The sequence below is a fragment of the Hippopotamus amphibius genome, chromosome 4 (genome assembly GCF_030028045.1).
Source record: "Hippopotamus amphibius kiboko isolate mHipAmp2 chromosome 4, mHipAmp2.hap2, whole genome shotgun sequence".
In the NCBI taxonomy this organism is placed as follows: Eukaryota; Metazoa; Chordata; class Mammalia; order Artiodactyla; family Hippopotamidae; genus Hippopotamus; species Hippopotamus amphibius.
Genome location: NC_080189.1, coordinates 177,185,219 through 177,199,858, shown reverse-complemented (window position 1 = coordinate 177,199,858; position 14,640 = coordinate 177,185,219). Strand labels below are relative to the sequence as shown.

At 48.9% G+C, this 14,640-nt stretch overlaps 1 protein-coding gene across 1 annotated transcript; it reads right to left on the bottom strand.

The window, feature by feature from the left end:
- Positions 1–549: 549 nt before the first annotated feature.
- On the bottom strand, positions 550–13,607 carry CCDC197 (coiled-coil domain containing 197). The gene is given in 7 exon segments (XM_057732640.1): positions 550–753; positions 7,565–7,681; positions 8,768–8,878; positions 10,455–10,669; positions 11,398–11,453; positions 12,121–12,207; positions 13,501–13,607. Coding segments are annotated over 7 exon segments (897 nt in total).
- Positions 13,608–14,640: the final 1,033 nt, after the last annotated feature.

Sequence of the window (14,640 nt, the reverse complement as noted above, 5' to 3'; positions counted from 1 at the left end):
CCTCGGCTGGGCAGAAGGCACCAAACTGTATCCAGCTTCTGGGAGCCAGTGACGAGATGTCCTCCTACCAACCGAGTACCCTCAGTCTGCTGTGGGCCAGGCCAGCCCCCATGCATCCTATGGCTCTGGGTGGCTCTTTGTAAGGGTTCCTGTGACTCCGACATTCCCAATAGTCAGGCATTTATCCAAAGCTCCTTGGTCTCAGATGGGTCCACCCAGGACAGTGAGAAATGCATCCCCTGCTTCCAGTACAGGTCTCCCACCTGGGACATCCCACCTGGCTGCTGCCTCCGACTCAGGAACCTCCCTCTCTCTCACCCACAGTCCCCAGCAGGCCTCACCTGGATGCCTGCCAATCCCCTCATGTGGGGAAGAGCAGCCCCTCAACCCCACCAGGCCCCAGGGTCCTGCCTGTCCTCTCACTCCCCGCCCCCTACCCCCCACCCCAGGGCTGGCTCCCACCCTTGGGAGGGCTGGTGGTAAAAACAGGAGGCCAAGCAGGTAAGGAGATGGTCATGATGCTGGCAGGGCTGGAGGCCCTGGGCTGGGTCAGTGCAGGCTAGAGCACTCTGAAGTCAGCCTGCTGGGAAAGGGGGTCCTGGGGATGGAATCTTGACTCTTTGACTGTTTCCTGAAGGGTCTGGGGTACCTCCTGAGACCCCTGTCCTTGGGGTTGTCTGCTGTTCAGCACACTCTGGGTCCCGTGAGCCGTGAGATGAATTGCACAGTCTCCATTTTGTCCAACATAAATTCCTGGGAGGAAAAAGAAATCTCTCTCACCTCACTGTGCTCTGGCCCCTGGACACCACTTCCCAGGGACCAAAGCACCGTCAAGGTTGACCTGCATCTCCTTTAGCCTTCACAAGGGCCCTGCCAAAGATGTGGTATCAATGCCAATTGGCAAATGAGCAAACTGGGGCTCAGAGAGGTTAACTGACTTGCCTGAAGCAACACAATCCAGCAGTGGCAGAGCCGGATGGCTCCAAGTCCAGGTCCTTGAGTGGCTTCCTGAATGTGGTTGCCTGCCTCTGCTCACTGCTTCCTCCAAGAAGCCCCCCTGACTTCCCCCAGCCTCCCTCTGTGAGAGGCACTCATTTCTTAAGGGCCAGGTGACCTTTTTCTCCCTCCACCTCTAACTCTTTCCCTAGCACCATGCCTAGCGCACGTGGGTGACTCTAAATCTTGACTGAGTGATTGCTGAGGGAGATCTTTGGGGCCCCCTAATATCACTGGGTAATTTCTTCCTTTTTCTTGGGAAGAAGAAATTAATACACTGTGACTGGAAGGGCAAATGTGCCCTTACTCAAATGTTCATTCCCATCACAACACAAAGGAGCTACACCCAGGGGATGCCAATTATGTGGCCTTCCGTGTGAATGGTGCCCAGGAGCTGTGCCCTGGAGCTGTGCCCTGGAGTGCAGTGGCCCCAGTACTGCCTGTGAAATTCTCCTGAGTTCTTCTCAACTAGGACGCAGCCTCGCTCACTGTGGACCATCGCTGCTGGACAGCAGTGGACGCGATACTTGTGCCTGGTGTCCCAGAGGTGCTAAGAATCCTGAGTTCAAACAACTCCACTGAACCTGCCTTGAACAAGGAAAGCAAGTTATGACTTAGGATGAAACCAATGCTGAAGCTGACAGACAGGAGAAGCTGGAAAGAACAGATCCTTGTGGTGCCACCGAGCCTTGGGTCATGCTGGGCCTGAAACCTACCCAGACTTCGAACTTCCATGCACAATGCAAGACATGCTGCTCCAAGAGTCAAACAACCTCAAAAAGGAAGAACAAGGCTGGAGGACTCACTTCCCAATTACAAAACTTTCTACAAAGCTGCAGTGATCCAAATAGTGCAGTATTGGCTAAGGACAGATGTGAGGACCAATGGAATAGGATTGAGAGTCCAGAAATAAACCTTCACATTTACAGCCAATTGATTTTTGACCAGGATGAGGATACAATTCAATGAGGAGTGAGTAGTTTTTTCGGCAAATGGTATCCAGACAACTGAATATTCCTATGCAAAATAATGGCATTGGACCCCTATCTCATACCATAGACAAAAACTAACTAAAAATGCATCTTAAACCTAAATACTGGAGCTAAAACTATAAATTTCTTACAAGAAAACTTAGGTATAAATTTTCATAACCCTGAATTAGGCAATAGTTTCTTAGATATGATGCCTAAAGCACAAGTAACTAAAATAAAAATATATGAATTGGCTTTCATCAAAATTGAAATCTTTGTGCTTTAAAGGACACCATCAAAGTGAAAAGACAACCCACAGGATGAGAGAAAATATTTTCAAATCATATATTTGATAAGGAACTTGTATCCAAAATATACAAAGAATATTTATAACTCAACAATAAAAAGACAAACAATTCAGTTAAAAAGTGGGCAAAGGATCTGGATAGACATTTATCCAAAGAAGATACACAAATGGCCAATAAACACATGAAAGTATGCTCAACATTATTAATCATCAGGGAAATGCAAATCAAAACCACAATGAGATACCACTTCACACCCACCAGGATGGGTAAATTATAAAAGACAGACCACCAAGTGTCAACAAGGATATGGAGAAACTGGAACCCTCATACTTTAGTCATAGGATTGTAAAATTACGCATCCACTTTGGAGAACAGTTTGGCATTTCCTCACTGAGTTAGCTCATGAGTTACCACATGACTCAGAAATTCCACTCCTAGGCTAAACAATATACTATTAAACAACCAAGAAATCACTGAAGAAATTAAAGAGGAAATAAAAAAATACCTAGAAACAAATGACAATGAAAACACGACAACCCAAAACCTATGGGACACAGAAAAAGCAGTTTTAAGAGGGAAGTTTATAGCAATACAATGCTACATCAAGAAACAAGAAAAATCTCGAATAAACAACCTAACCTTACACCTAAAACAATTAGAGAAAGAACAAAAAACTCCAAAGTTAGCAGAAGGAAAGAAATCATAAAGATCAGATCAGAAATAAATGAAAAAGAAATGAAGGAAACAATAGCAAAGATCAATAAAAGTAAAAGCTGGTACTTTGAGAAGATAAACAAAATTGATAAACCATTAGCCAGACTTAGGAAAAAAAGAGAGAAGACGCAAATCAACAGAATTAAATGAAAAAGGAGAAGTAACAACTGACACCACAGAAATACAAAGATCATGAGAGACTACTACAAGCAACTATATGCCAATAAACTGGATAACCTGGAAGAAATGGATAAATTCTTAGAAAAGTACAATCTTCCAAGACTGAACCAGGAAGAAATAGAAAATATGCAAAGACCAAACACAAGCACTGAAATTGAGACTGATTAAAAATCTCCCAACAAACAAAAGCCCAGGGCCAGGTGGCTTCACAGGTGAATTCTTTTTTTTTTTTTTTTTAACTTTTTATTTCTTTATTTTTTACAATAAACTGCATATATTTAGAGTGTACAGTTTCGTATCCCAATCTCCCAATTCATTCCCCCCCTAACCCTCCTTGCTTTCCCCACTTGGTGTCCATGTGTTTGTTCTCTACATCTGTGTCTCTATTTCTGCCTTGCAAACTGGTTGATTTGTACCATTTTTCTGTAGTCCACATATATGTGTTAATATACAATATTTGTTTTTCTCTTTCTGACTCACTTCACTCTGTATGACAGTCTCTAGGTCCATCCATGTCTCTAAAAATGTCCCAGTTTCATTGCTTTTTACAGCTGAGTAATATTCCTTTGTATGTATGTACCACATCTTCTTTATCCATTCATCTGTTGATAGGCATTTAGGTTGCTTCCATGTCCTGGCTATTGTAAATAGTGCTGCAATGAATATTGTGGTACATGTATCTTTTTGGATTATGGTTTTCTCAGAGTATATGCCCAGTAGTGGGATTGCTGGGTCATATGGTAGTTCTATTTTTAGTTTTGCAAGGAACCTCCGTACTGTTCTCCATAGTGGCTGTATCAATTTACATTCCCACCAGCAATGCAAGAGCGTTCCTTTTTCTCCACACCCTCTCCAGCATTTACTGTTTGTAGATTTTCTGATGATGTCCATTCTAACCGGTGTGAGGTGATAACTCATTGTCGTTTTGATTTGCATTTCTCTAATAATTAGTGATGTTGAGCAGCTTTTCATATGCCTCTTGGCACAGGCGAATTCTATCAAACATTTCGAGAAGAGCTAACACCTATCCTTCTCAAACTCTTCCAAAATATAGCAGAAGGAGGAATACTCCCAAACTCATTCTACAAGGCTGCCATCACCCTGATACCAAAACCAGGCAAAGATGTCACACAAAAAGAACATTACAGGCCAATCTCACTGATGAATATAGATGCAAAAATCCTCAACAAAATACTAGCAAACAGAATCCAACAGCACATTGAAAAGATCACACACCATGATCAAGTGGGGTTCATCTCTGGAATGCAAGGATTCTTCAATATATGCAAACCAATCAATGTGATACACCATGTTAACGTACTGAAGGATAAAAACCATATGATAATCTCAAGAGATGCAGAAAAAGCTTTTGACAAAATTCAACACCCATGATAAAAAAAAAAACTCTCCAGAGGGTGGGCATAGAAGGAAATTATCTCAACATAATAAAAGCCATATATGACAAACCAACAGCCAACATCATTCTAAATGGTGAAAAACTGAAAGCATTCCCTCTAAGAACAGGAACAAGACTCTCTCACCACTATTATTCAACATAGTTTTGGAAGTGTTAGTCACAGCAGTCAGAGAAGGAAATGAAATAAAAGGAATCCAAATTGGAAATGAAGAAGTAAAATTGTCACTCTGTGCAGATAACATGATATCATACATAGAAAACCCTAATTATATGCCAGAAAACAGCTAGCACTAATCGATGAATTTAGCAAACTAGCAGGATACAAAATTAATGCACAGAAATTTCTTGCATTCCTATACACGAACAACGAAAGAGCAGAAAGAGAAATTAAGGAAACTCTCCCATTTACCATTGCAACAAAAAGAATAAAATACCTAGGAATAAACCTGCCTAAGGAGGCAAAAGACTTGTATGCAGAAAACTATAAGACACTGATGAAAGAAATCAAAGACGATACAAAGAGATGGAGAGACATACCAGGTTCTTGGATTGGAAGAATCAACATTGTGAAAATGACTGTCCTACCCAAAGCAATTAACAGATTCAACACAATCCCTATCAAATTACCAATGGCATTTTTCACAGAACTAGAACAAGAAATCTTACAATTTGTATGTAAACGCAAAAGACCCCAAGTAGCCAAAGCAATCTTGAGAAGGAAAGACAGAGCTGGAAGAATCAGGCTCCCTGACTTCAAACTATGCTACAGGGCTACAGTGATCAAGATAGGATGGTACCGGCACAAAACCAGAAATATAGATCAATGGAACAGAATAGAGAGCCCAGAGATAAACCCACACAGATATGGGCACTTTACCTTTGACAAAGGAGGCAAGAATATACAATGGCGAAAAGACAGCCTCTTCAATAAGTGGTGCTGGGACAACTGGACAGCTACACGTAAAAGAATGAAATGAGAACACTTCCTAACACCATACACAACAATAAACTCAGAATGAATTAAAGAGCTAAATGTAAGGCCAGACACTATAAAACTCCTAGAAGAAAACATAGGCAGAACACTCTATGACATACATCAGAGCAAGATCCTTTTTGACCCACCTCCTAGAATAATGGAAATAAAAACAAAAATAAACAAATGGGACCAATGAAACATAAAAGCTTTTGCACAGCAAAAGAAACCATAAATAAGACAAGAAAACCCTCAGAATGGGAGAAAATATTTGCCAATGAAGCAACTGACAAAGGATTAATCTCCAAAATATACAGGCAGCTCATGCAGCTCAATATCAAAAAAGCAAACAACTCAGAAATGGGAGGAAGACCTAAATAGACATTTCTCCAAATAAGCCATCTCAGATGGCTAACAAACACATGAAAAGATGCTCAACTTCACTAATCATTAGAGAAATGCAAGTCAAAGCCACAATGAGGTATCACCTCACACCAGTCAGAATGGCCATCATCAAAAAATATAGAAACAATAAATGCTGGAGAGGGTGCAGAGAAAAGGAAGCCCTGCTGCACTGTTAGTATGAATGTAAATTGGTACAGCCACTATGGAAAATAGTATGGAGGTTCTTTAAAAAACTAAAAATAGAACTACCATATGACCCAGCAATCCCACTACTGGGCATATACTCTGAGAAAACCATAATCCAAAAAGATACATGTACCACAATGTTCATTGCAGCACTATTTACAATAGCCAGGACATGGAAGCAACCTAAATACCCATCAACAGATGAATGGATGAAGAAGATGTGGCACATATATACAATGGAATATTCCTCAGCCATAAAAAGTAATGAAATTAAGTTATTTGTAGTGAGATGGATGCACCTAGAGTCTTTCATACAGAGTGAAGTAAGCCAGAAAGAGAAAAATACTGTATGCTAATGCATATACATAGAATCTAAAAAAATGGTACTGATGAACCTAGTGACAGGGCAAGAATGAAGATGCAGATGTAGAGAACGGATTCGAGGACACGGGATGGGGGTGGTGGTGGCATGGACAGGGCGAAGGGGGAGCTGGGACAAAGTGAGAGAGTAGCATTGACATATATATACTACCAAATGTCAAATATGAGAGCTAGTGGGAAGCTGCTGCATAACACAGGGAGATCAACTTGATTGGTGATGACTTAGAGGGCTGGGATAGGGAGGGTGAAAGGAGTTGCAGGAGGGAGGGGATATGCAGATATATGTATAAATACAGCTGATTCACTTTGTTGTACAGCAGAAACTGGCACAACAGTGTAAAGCAATTATACTCCAATAAAGAGCTTAAAAAAAAAGAGAGAGAAATTCCACTCCTAAGTATATACCCAAGATAATTGAAAAGATATGAAACGATATGTCCACACAAGAACCTGGACAGGAATGTTCATCGCGGTGTTAACTCTTTGCATAACGTCTTCAAGTTTCATCCGCATGGTACCATAAATCATTTCTGTTTATGACTGAATAATATTCTGCTGTATGGATAGACCACATTTTGTTTGCCCATTCATCAACTGATGGACATTTGGGTTGTTTTCATTTGGGGGCTATTATGAATAATACCGCTTGGTGTGCATCTTGGTGTGTTTGTTTGCAGGTGTGTCAGTGTATGTTTCGTGTGTATTGCAGGGTGTACGGAGAGTCCTTATGAGTGTCTGTATGAGTGTGTACCCTGTGAGTGTGTGTGTGTGTGTGATGTGCTGGGGTAGGGCTACACATTAAGACCAGGCAGGGCAGGAGTTCCTTTACAACCCTCTGACCCTGCACCAATGCGTGTTCATTATAAGTTTGTTGAGAGCCTAAAAAGAGACCCTGAGACCCTACCGCACCCATGCAGGAGCCATGCAGCCATAGAGGGAGGGGCCGACAGGGCAGCTCACCACCGATGCCCCATGAGCCGAGGCCCAGGATAGGATCAGGTCGGAGGCCAGCCTGGGCCGCGTGAGTCTTCACCTGGATCAGGTCGAGCTTGGAGAAGAGGCCCATGCCCTTGGGCATGCCGCGGGCAGAGGAGCAGCACTGCTGGGCCATGTCATCGATGGCCATTCGCACGTAGTTGAGCAGTTGGCTCTGCAGGAGGGGGAGCAGGCTCGGGCCCCCTCCCAGAACCCCCCGCGTCCTGTCCGCGGCTCACTCAGGCCAGAGAAGCGTCCCGGAGTCAGGAGCCACCTTCTCCTCCTGGTCTGGTCTCTGCTCCACACCCAAAGGGGCTTGGATGAGTCCCTCCCCACCTCGGGGCCAGAGCATCCTCTCCTGCAAAGTGGGACATTGGACCAACTTCCCAGAGTGTCCTCCCAGCTGGGGACATCTGTGGTCCAAACCCAGGGGAGGGGCCAGGAGGGGATGTGGGGGAACCCAGGGCTCCTCACTCTCGGCAGCTCCAGAGTCATGGACGTCAGGCCTTCAGGGCTGTGATCAGCAACCTCTCTTTCCACCTTAAAGAGAAAGACGCAGAACCGACTCCATGAACTGCGGCCAATCCAGCTCCCCCTCAAAGCTCCTTGGTTGGAAGTCAGCAGCCCACAGACCCCAACCCTCATGTCCTCCAAACTAGAATCCCACAGGGCCTGAGATGGTCCCACATTTGCTGACTACACCTTGCCCAGGTGGAGTGTACCTGGGACAGCCCTGTGCCCCAGCCTCGTTCCCTGTGTCCTCCTGGCGGCCCCCGAGGCCAGAAGGGCACCGGCTCTGGTACAGGGAGGACCTGGGGGTCCAGAGAATAACTAGTTCCCATTCTCCAGGACAGGAAGGAGCAGCTCAAGATATCAAACCCGGAAATCCTGGCCCCTGACTCCAGCCCTGACTTGTACTTTCTGGGCATCACTCATCACATAGGTATGAGTAAGAAACAACTGATATTTAGGAGTGCACATGCCAGGCCCTGGCACTGTACAGGGACATCCCAGATGGTTCTTGGTAGAGCTGGTCCTTAACTATCTGGTCACAGTTCTCCTTTCTGCAACTTATCTACCTCATCTTAGAGAAGCCCTTTGAAAGCTAACAGCCACCAAGGAGAGGTAAGTGGGTAAGTGGTGTGTGTGTGTGTGTGTGTGTGTGTGTGTGTGTGTGTGTTGGAGGCTAATGATTATTGAGGAGACAGCAGCCCCCAGCCCCTGCCCCACCCCCACCCCCCAGCCAGCGGACTGGACTCACATCACAGCTGTCCGTGTCTTTCTGGTAGGTGACACCGTGTTCCAGCTGCCACCACAGCTCCTGCTTGCGGTGGCACTTCTTCTGCAGCTGGCACAGCCGGATCTTGAGGCTCTGCAGTGAGGGTGGCTGGGTCACTTCGGTGCAGCAAACCCTCAGGGCATCTGCCCTGGGCCTGGTCCCGAGGAGCTCACTGCCCAGGAGTGTCTGAGCAATGACCGGGGTAGAGGAGGGGAAAGTTCTGGGTGATCGGGGCCATTTAAGGCACCAGGAGATGTAGGAAATGGTGTGTCTAGGCCAGCTGGGGGTGAATCCCAACTCAGCTCCGGGAGCCCTGTTTTCCTCACCGTAAGCAGAACCACCTGTCTGGGCCCTTTTGGCCGCAGAGGCTGCTGGGAGGACACCAGGGGGCCAGGCTATAACGACCTCTGCGTCCGAGGCCTGCGGGGCCCAGGAAGTGCTGGGTGCACTCCCCCTGCCAGGCCCGTGGAGGTGTGTTTGGAGTACACAGGATATACATGTGTCCTCATTTCTCTGAGTCCTTGTTTCCCTACTTTGAAAATGGGAAAAATAGCATGACTGGGACTCGGGTGCAACATTTAACTCAAAATTAATATAAATAATATTTTAATGCAATGTTTTTGTTTTTGGCCACACCGCACAGCTTGCGGGATCTTAGTTCCCTGACTGGGGATTGAACCTGTGCCCCCTGCAGTGGAAGCATGGAGTCCTAACCAATGGAGTGCCAGGGAATTCCCAAATGCAGTGTTTTTAAAAAGTCAAAATTAACGCAAAAAAAAAAATCCATGATGAACAAAATATTAAAATTTTCATTTAAGTTGGGCTCCAACCTTGCACTTGCACGCTCACCTCACTCTCTCTCAGCTCTACCTCTGGGTGCTGGGGTGAGATTTAAATGAGATAAAGCTTGTTAAGTGCTTCTCACAGTGCCCAGCCGCAAAGGAAAAAAAGGTACAAAATGGTGTAGGTTTTCAGTGCTACCACTAGGGGGCAGAGACTGGCTGCAAACGCCACACCGCGGTCCTTCGCAAGGATCAACCCACCCATCAGCCTCCCTTTCCCTGTCCCTTTCCTCTCCATGTCCCTGTCCTCTGTCCTCTCCGTGTCCCCAGGCCACAGCTGTAGCACAAAAATTCATCATGCCATGCCTTTGCCAGGGCAGTTTATTCTGCATGGAATACCCATCCTGGGGTGAAAGTTCAATTTATTAGAAGATTAACCAAACATGAGAGAGATGACCTCTTGGGGCACTTACTCTGAGACAGTTTGTGTTTGGTGTCTCACAACAGCCTACCAGCTAGGTTGAATTGCCCCCACTCCACAGATGAAGAAACTGAGGCTCCGAGAGGATCTAAACCTGCCCAGGGTCCAGCCACTAGTCAAAGGCTGAGCTGGAATTTGAACCCCAGTCTGTCTGAATCTAGAACTCCCGACTTTTCTATCATTGAAGAACACATTTTAAGTATAAGCGAAGTCTTTCTCTGGAGGAACCCAGCAGAAGGGGAGGGAAAGGGGTACAGAACCAGGCTCTGGAGTGACAGCCCCACGCAGACCCCCTGAGCAGCCCAGCCCTGCTCCAGGCCTTCTCTGAGGGTGTAGAGGGAAGGGGGTGCCTACATCCCAGTTCTCTGGGCCAAGGGGGGTGGGCCAGGCTTCAGGCGGCTGTTACCGGGGTGAGAGCCCTATGGCCTTCCTCTAGAGACCCCAGTCTCTGGTGGACGGCCTGGCTCATCTTGAAGAAGGCCTCCAGATGCTTCTGGATATCCTGGCTGACTGCAAAGAGCTTCCCGTAGTGCTCCACCATGGCCTCCACCATGGCCTCCACTGGGGCCTCCACCATGGCCTCCACCGGGGCCTCCTCCGGCTCCTCCTCTCGGTTGCAGCCTATGGAGACAGTGCCAGGCAGGCCGGGTGAGCACAGAATGCCGGCCCTCACCTGCCCCCTGCAGTGATGCTAACGAGGTAGGTGGGACTTCTGCTGTCCACTGGAGCCCCAGGGTTGAGAGGGCCCCATCACTGACCTCCCATCTCTCCAAGAGAAGAATCAGCATTTGAAAGGCCACCTCAGGCTGAGAATAAGGATTCTGCATCAAGGCCGCCCAGTGAGGTAGGAGACCTCTCCCACCCCCACCCTGCCCCTGGCTTGCCCCTGCACAATCCCAAGAGAAACTGCTGATTGGGGGAGCCTGCAGGGAGAGGACAGTTGTTGCTGTCCTGAGTGACCTGGTCCCCAGCTTGGTGGCTCATCCTGGATGTGCTGAACAGGGTTGAGTTGCTGAATTAGGAAGGCCCCAGACTAGGAGGCTTCTAGAAGCAGCACTGGATGCCGGGTTGGCGTCAAGCCCTGTGCTTGCCCTGGAGCCCTGCTCCCCTCCTTGGCTTGGTGCTCAAGGCTCTTTGGTGCTGCTCAACCTTCTAATCGCACCTCCCAACAAGCCCTGCCAGGTCCTAGTGCTCCAGCTCCCTGGAACTCACCAGCCCCAAACCCACGGCGCAGGGCTGTGGCTCCGGCCCACATGTGTGCTCTTCCCTCTGCCTGCAATGCTGTTCCCCTTTGCTGAACGCATTTGAGCCCCATGAGTGGCCCCCTCCTCCAAGAAGCCTTCCCTGACCTCCAGGGCAGACTCCCTGGGGCTCTTGCAGCTCCAGAGCACTTAGCACAGTGACTCTAAAATCAGATAGAGCAGAGGCTGAGATCCAGCCCCACCGCTTCCTGGCTGGACGACCTTGGGCAAGTCCCTTAACCTCTCTGAGCCTGGGTAACACAGTTCTCAGAAGCTCCTAAGGAGGGGTAAAAAAGATTTACGAAAGAGCTTAGCGCAGAGTAAATACGTCATAAACAGTAATAGTTATTTTTATTATTGATGATGTAAAGATAATAACAATGAATGATAATAAAAATCTGTGTGTCTGTCTCCCCTTCTCTTTCCTGTCAAGTTTCCAGCACTGATAACAGTGGATTCTGGTGCAAATCATGGTAAAACAAAACACAAAAACCCTGAGTAATTTTAGTCCCTAATAGCAAAATCAAAGACAAACGAGACAACAATAATAGGTGACATTCACAGGGTACTGGCTAAACGCCAGGCACCACGCTACGTGCTCATAAACGAAGACCCTATCCACTGAACTGCTGCTGTTCCCATTGTGCAGAGACGCTGAGAACTTGCCGCAGGTCACACAGCTGGTGCCCAGGCTGGCTCGACCCCTGTGGCACCGGCCTGCAGATCTCCATTCTGCAAGTGAGCTCGAGGCTCAGTGAGGTCACACGTGCCCAGGTCCCCAGGCTGGGAGGTGGCTGCAGAGAGGACAGGCCTAATGAGGAAGCTACGTACATATCCTTGGGGATTTTTTCAAGGACCTTGATCAGATAGTCTTCAAAAACCTTGTGCTTCTCGACCTCTCTCTTCAGCTTCTTCCGCCTGTAGAGACATTTCAGGGCTGGCAAGAGAGCCAGACAGGAGAACGCAGCTTGGAGACTTCCGGGTTGTGACCCCTGGCAAGGGCCACCCTCTGTGGATCTGCGAGGATCTGGGCTGGGCAGGACACTGACCCCATCAGTGGGCCAAAGACTTGAGTCTCTGCACCCCCATTTTATTGCTGAATAAACTGAGCCACAAACAGGTCAAATAGATGCCTGTGGTCAGGCCATGAGGAAGGGGCCCCAAGGGAGAATGAGCCCAGGATTTCCTGGCGTGGGGTCTATGGAGCCCCTCCTGCAGGCCGAGCTGGTGGCAGATGGCCTGAGCCCCCATTAGTCAGTGATCCCACCAGGGGCTTCGCCTCTCTGTGTCTGGCTGGCCCATCCGTAACAGGGGTAACCAGACCCTCCCTCACAGGCTGGTGGGAACTGGGTCTGGAGTGCCCAGCGCAACGTAAGCACTGTCTGAGGTCGGGGCCCCAGCAGCCCCCAGAGGGGAGACGGCCACGTGCTGCTGCCCAGCCGTGCTTGACTGTTGGGGAGGCATCACCAAACAAGATGAGTCTCCAATAGGTTGCCCGCCCTGGGCCCATTCAAGGTCAGCGGTCAAGGGCAGAGGGCAGAGTGGGACAGGGCTCTGGTGGGTATCTCTGAGTGACCACTGAGTGCCCCAGGGCAAGCCACTCTGCATCTCAAGCCCCATTTTCTCATCCGTACAGTCCCAAAAAATGCAGGAAAAAATTGTCTTCCCCCAGTAAATACCACATGGGGCCCTGTGAGCCACGGTGCTAAACCTTTTGGGGGGGGTTGGGAAGCCCTATGAGAATCTGATGGACCGGTTGGATCTTTTCTCCATAAAATCACTCACAGATATCCGTACATCCTTTGGCATCTAGTTCAGACTTTCGTGGGCAGCCTGAAATTGAAGGGCCGCCTGGGGGCGAGGACCCAGGGCGTCTGCTTGGAGCCACGGCGGCAACCTCGCAGGTTGATTGTGGAGGGGCCGAGCTGACAGGTGCGTAGGGACGGCCATCCACAGCCCTGCCTTCGTGGTGGGAGACTAAGCTTGTGCAAGGCCTGGGACTGGCCCAAGGTCTGAGGTCAAAGGGCGGGAGCCAAGCCCCCCCCCACCCCCTCACCGCTCACAAATCAGCTGCCCCTCCCGCCTCACTCCTGCACATCACCGCCCCCCCCGTCCATTTGCTGGCCTGGCCTCCTCAGGCATTTTTGCTCAGTTCCAGCTGCTTAGCCCACCGCAGGTGGCCCTTGGGCTGGGGCTCGGGACAACTCGTACTTTGCCTGGAGTTGGCAGAGTTCCTGGAGCAGCACCTGCAGGTCCCTGTCCTTGTCGCCGGTGTTGCTCGGGCCAGCCTCCTGGCCTGTGTCCAGGGCCGCCGGCATTGCCCCTCTCCACCTCAGGATCTGCTGGAGGATGAGGGCCACGTGGGCCAGGCAGGAAGAAGACGGATGGCCACAGCGACAGTCAGGCAGCAGCTTTCGCTTCTGATCCTCCCGACAGTCCTCAGAAGCTGGGAGACATTGCCACTTCATAGAAAACGAAACAAAGCTTCAGAGGGGGCCCATGCGAGCCACTTGAGGATGTACAACAGGGCTGAATTTGGACTCAGGGTTTCATTAAATTCAAAGTCTGGGGTCTTTGAGCTGTGCCCCCAGCTCTGGAGGGAGCAAATATGCCATTCTGCAGTGGCATCATGGCCTGTGTCACCCCATAGCTGGACCGCTCCATCACCACCAAGTCCCAGGGTGCGAAGATGCCTAGGACTTCCAATAGGTGCTGACTTCCAAGAGCACTCAGGAAAGAGTCCGAGGGTCAGAGCTGGGGACGGGTCAGAGTGTGGCCCACATAGGGAGGAGGCACCTTCCTCATCTACCTCTACCCACCCGTCCCTCCAGCCATTTATGCACTTAACTGACATCATGTACTCTGAGCTTCTACAGAGCGAGAGTGGGGACCAGGATAGACACGTTGAATGAGGTCATGGTCAGGCTAGGAAGGTGGCCTAGTTAACAGGTAGTTTCAACACAGCCTTGCAAAAAGTTTCCCGGGCGGCTCCCCTAAGTCTGGTTGCTAGTTATGGCCCCAAGAAGACAGTCTCCCTAAGCATGCCGCTCATTGGCCACCTGCTGGGCCAGCCCCAGCCTATACGAGGAGCCAGAAGAGAAGGGGAGGGGCTACATGGTCAACCTTTCCAGCCCTGAGCATCGGATATGTATACGTGAGCGTGGGAAGGAGGAAGGGGCCCAGGTGACTCACTCGACAGCCCCAGGAGCACAAAGCCGCAGCCAAGCTGTGACATCACAGTGCTGGCTTCTGTCCTCATGATGTGTCCATTGCAGGATCCACCTGTGGGTGGAGTGCAGGGCCTGATTGCCTGAGGTCCTGTGCTCCTCCCAACCTCTCGCTGCTTCAGTT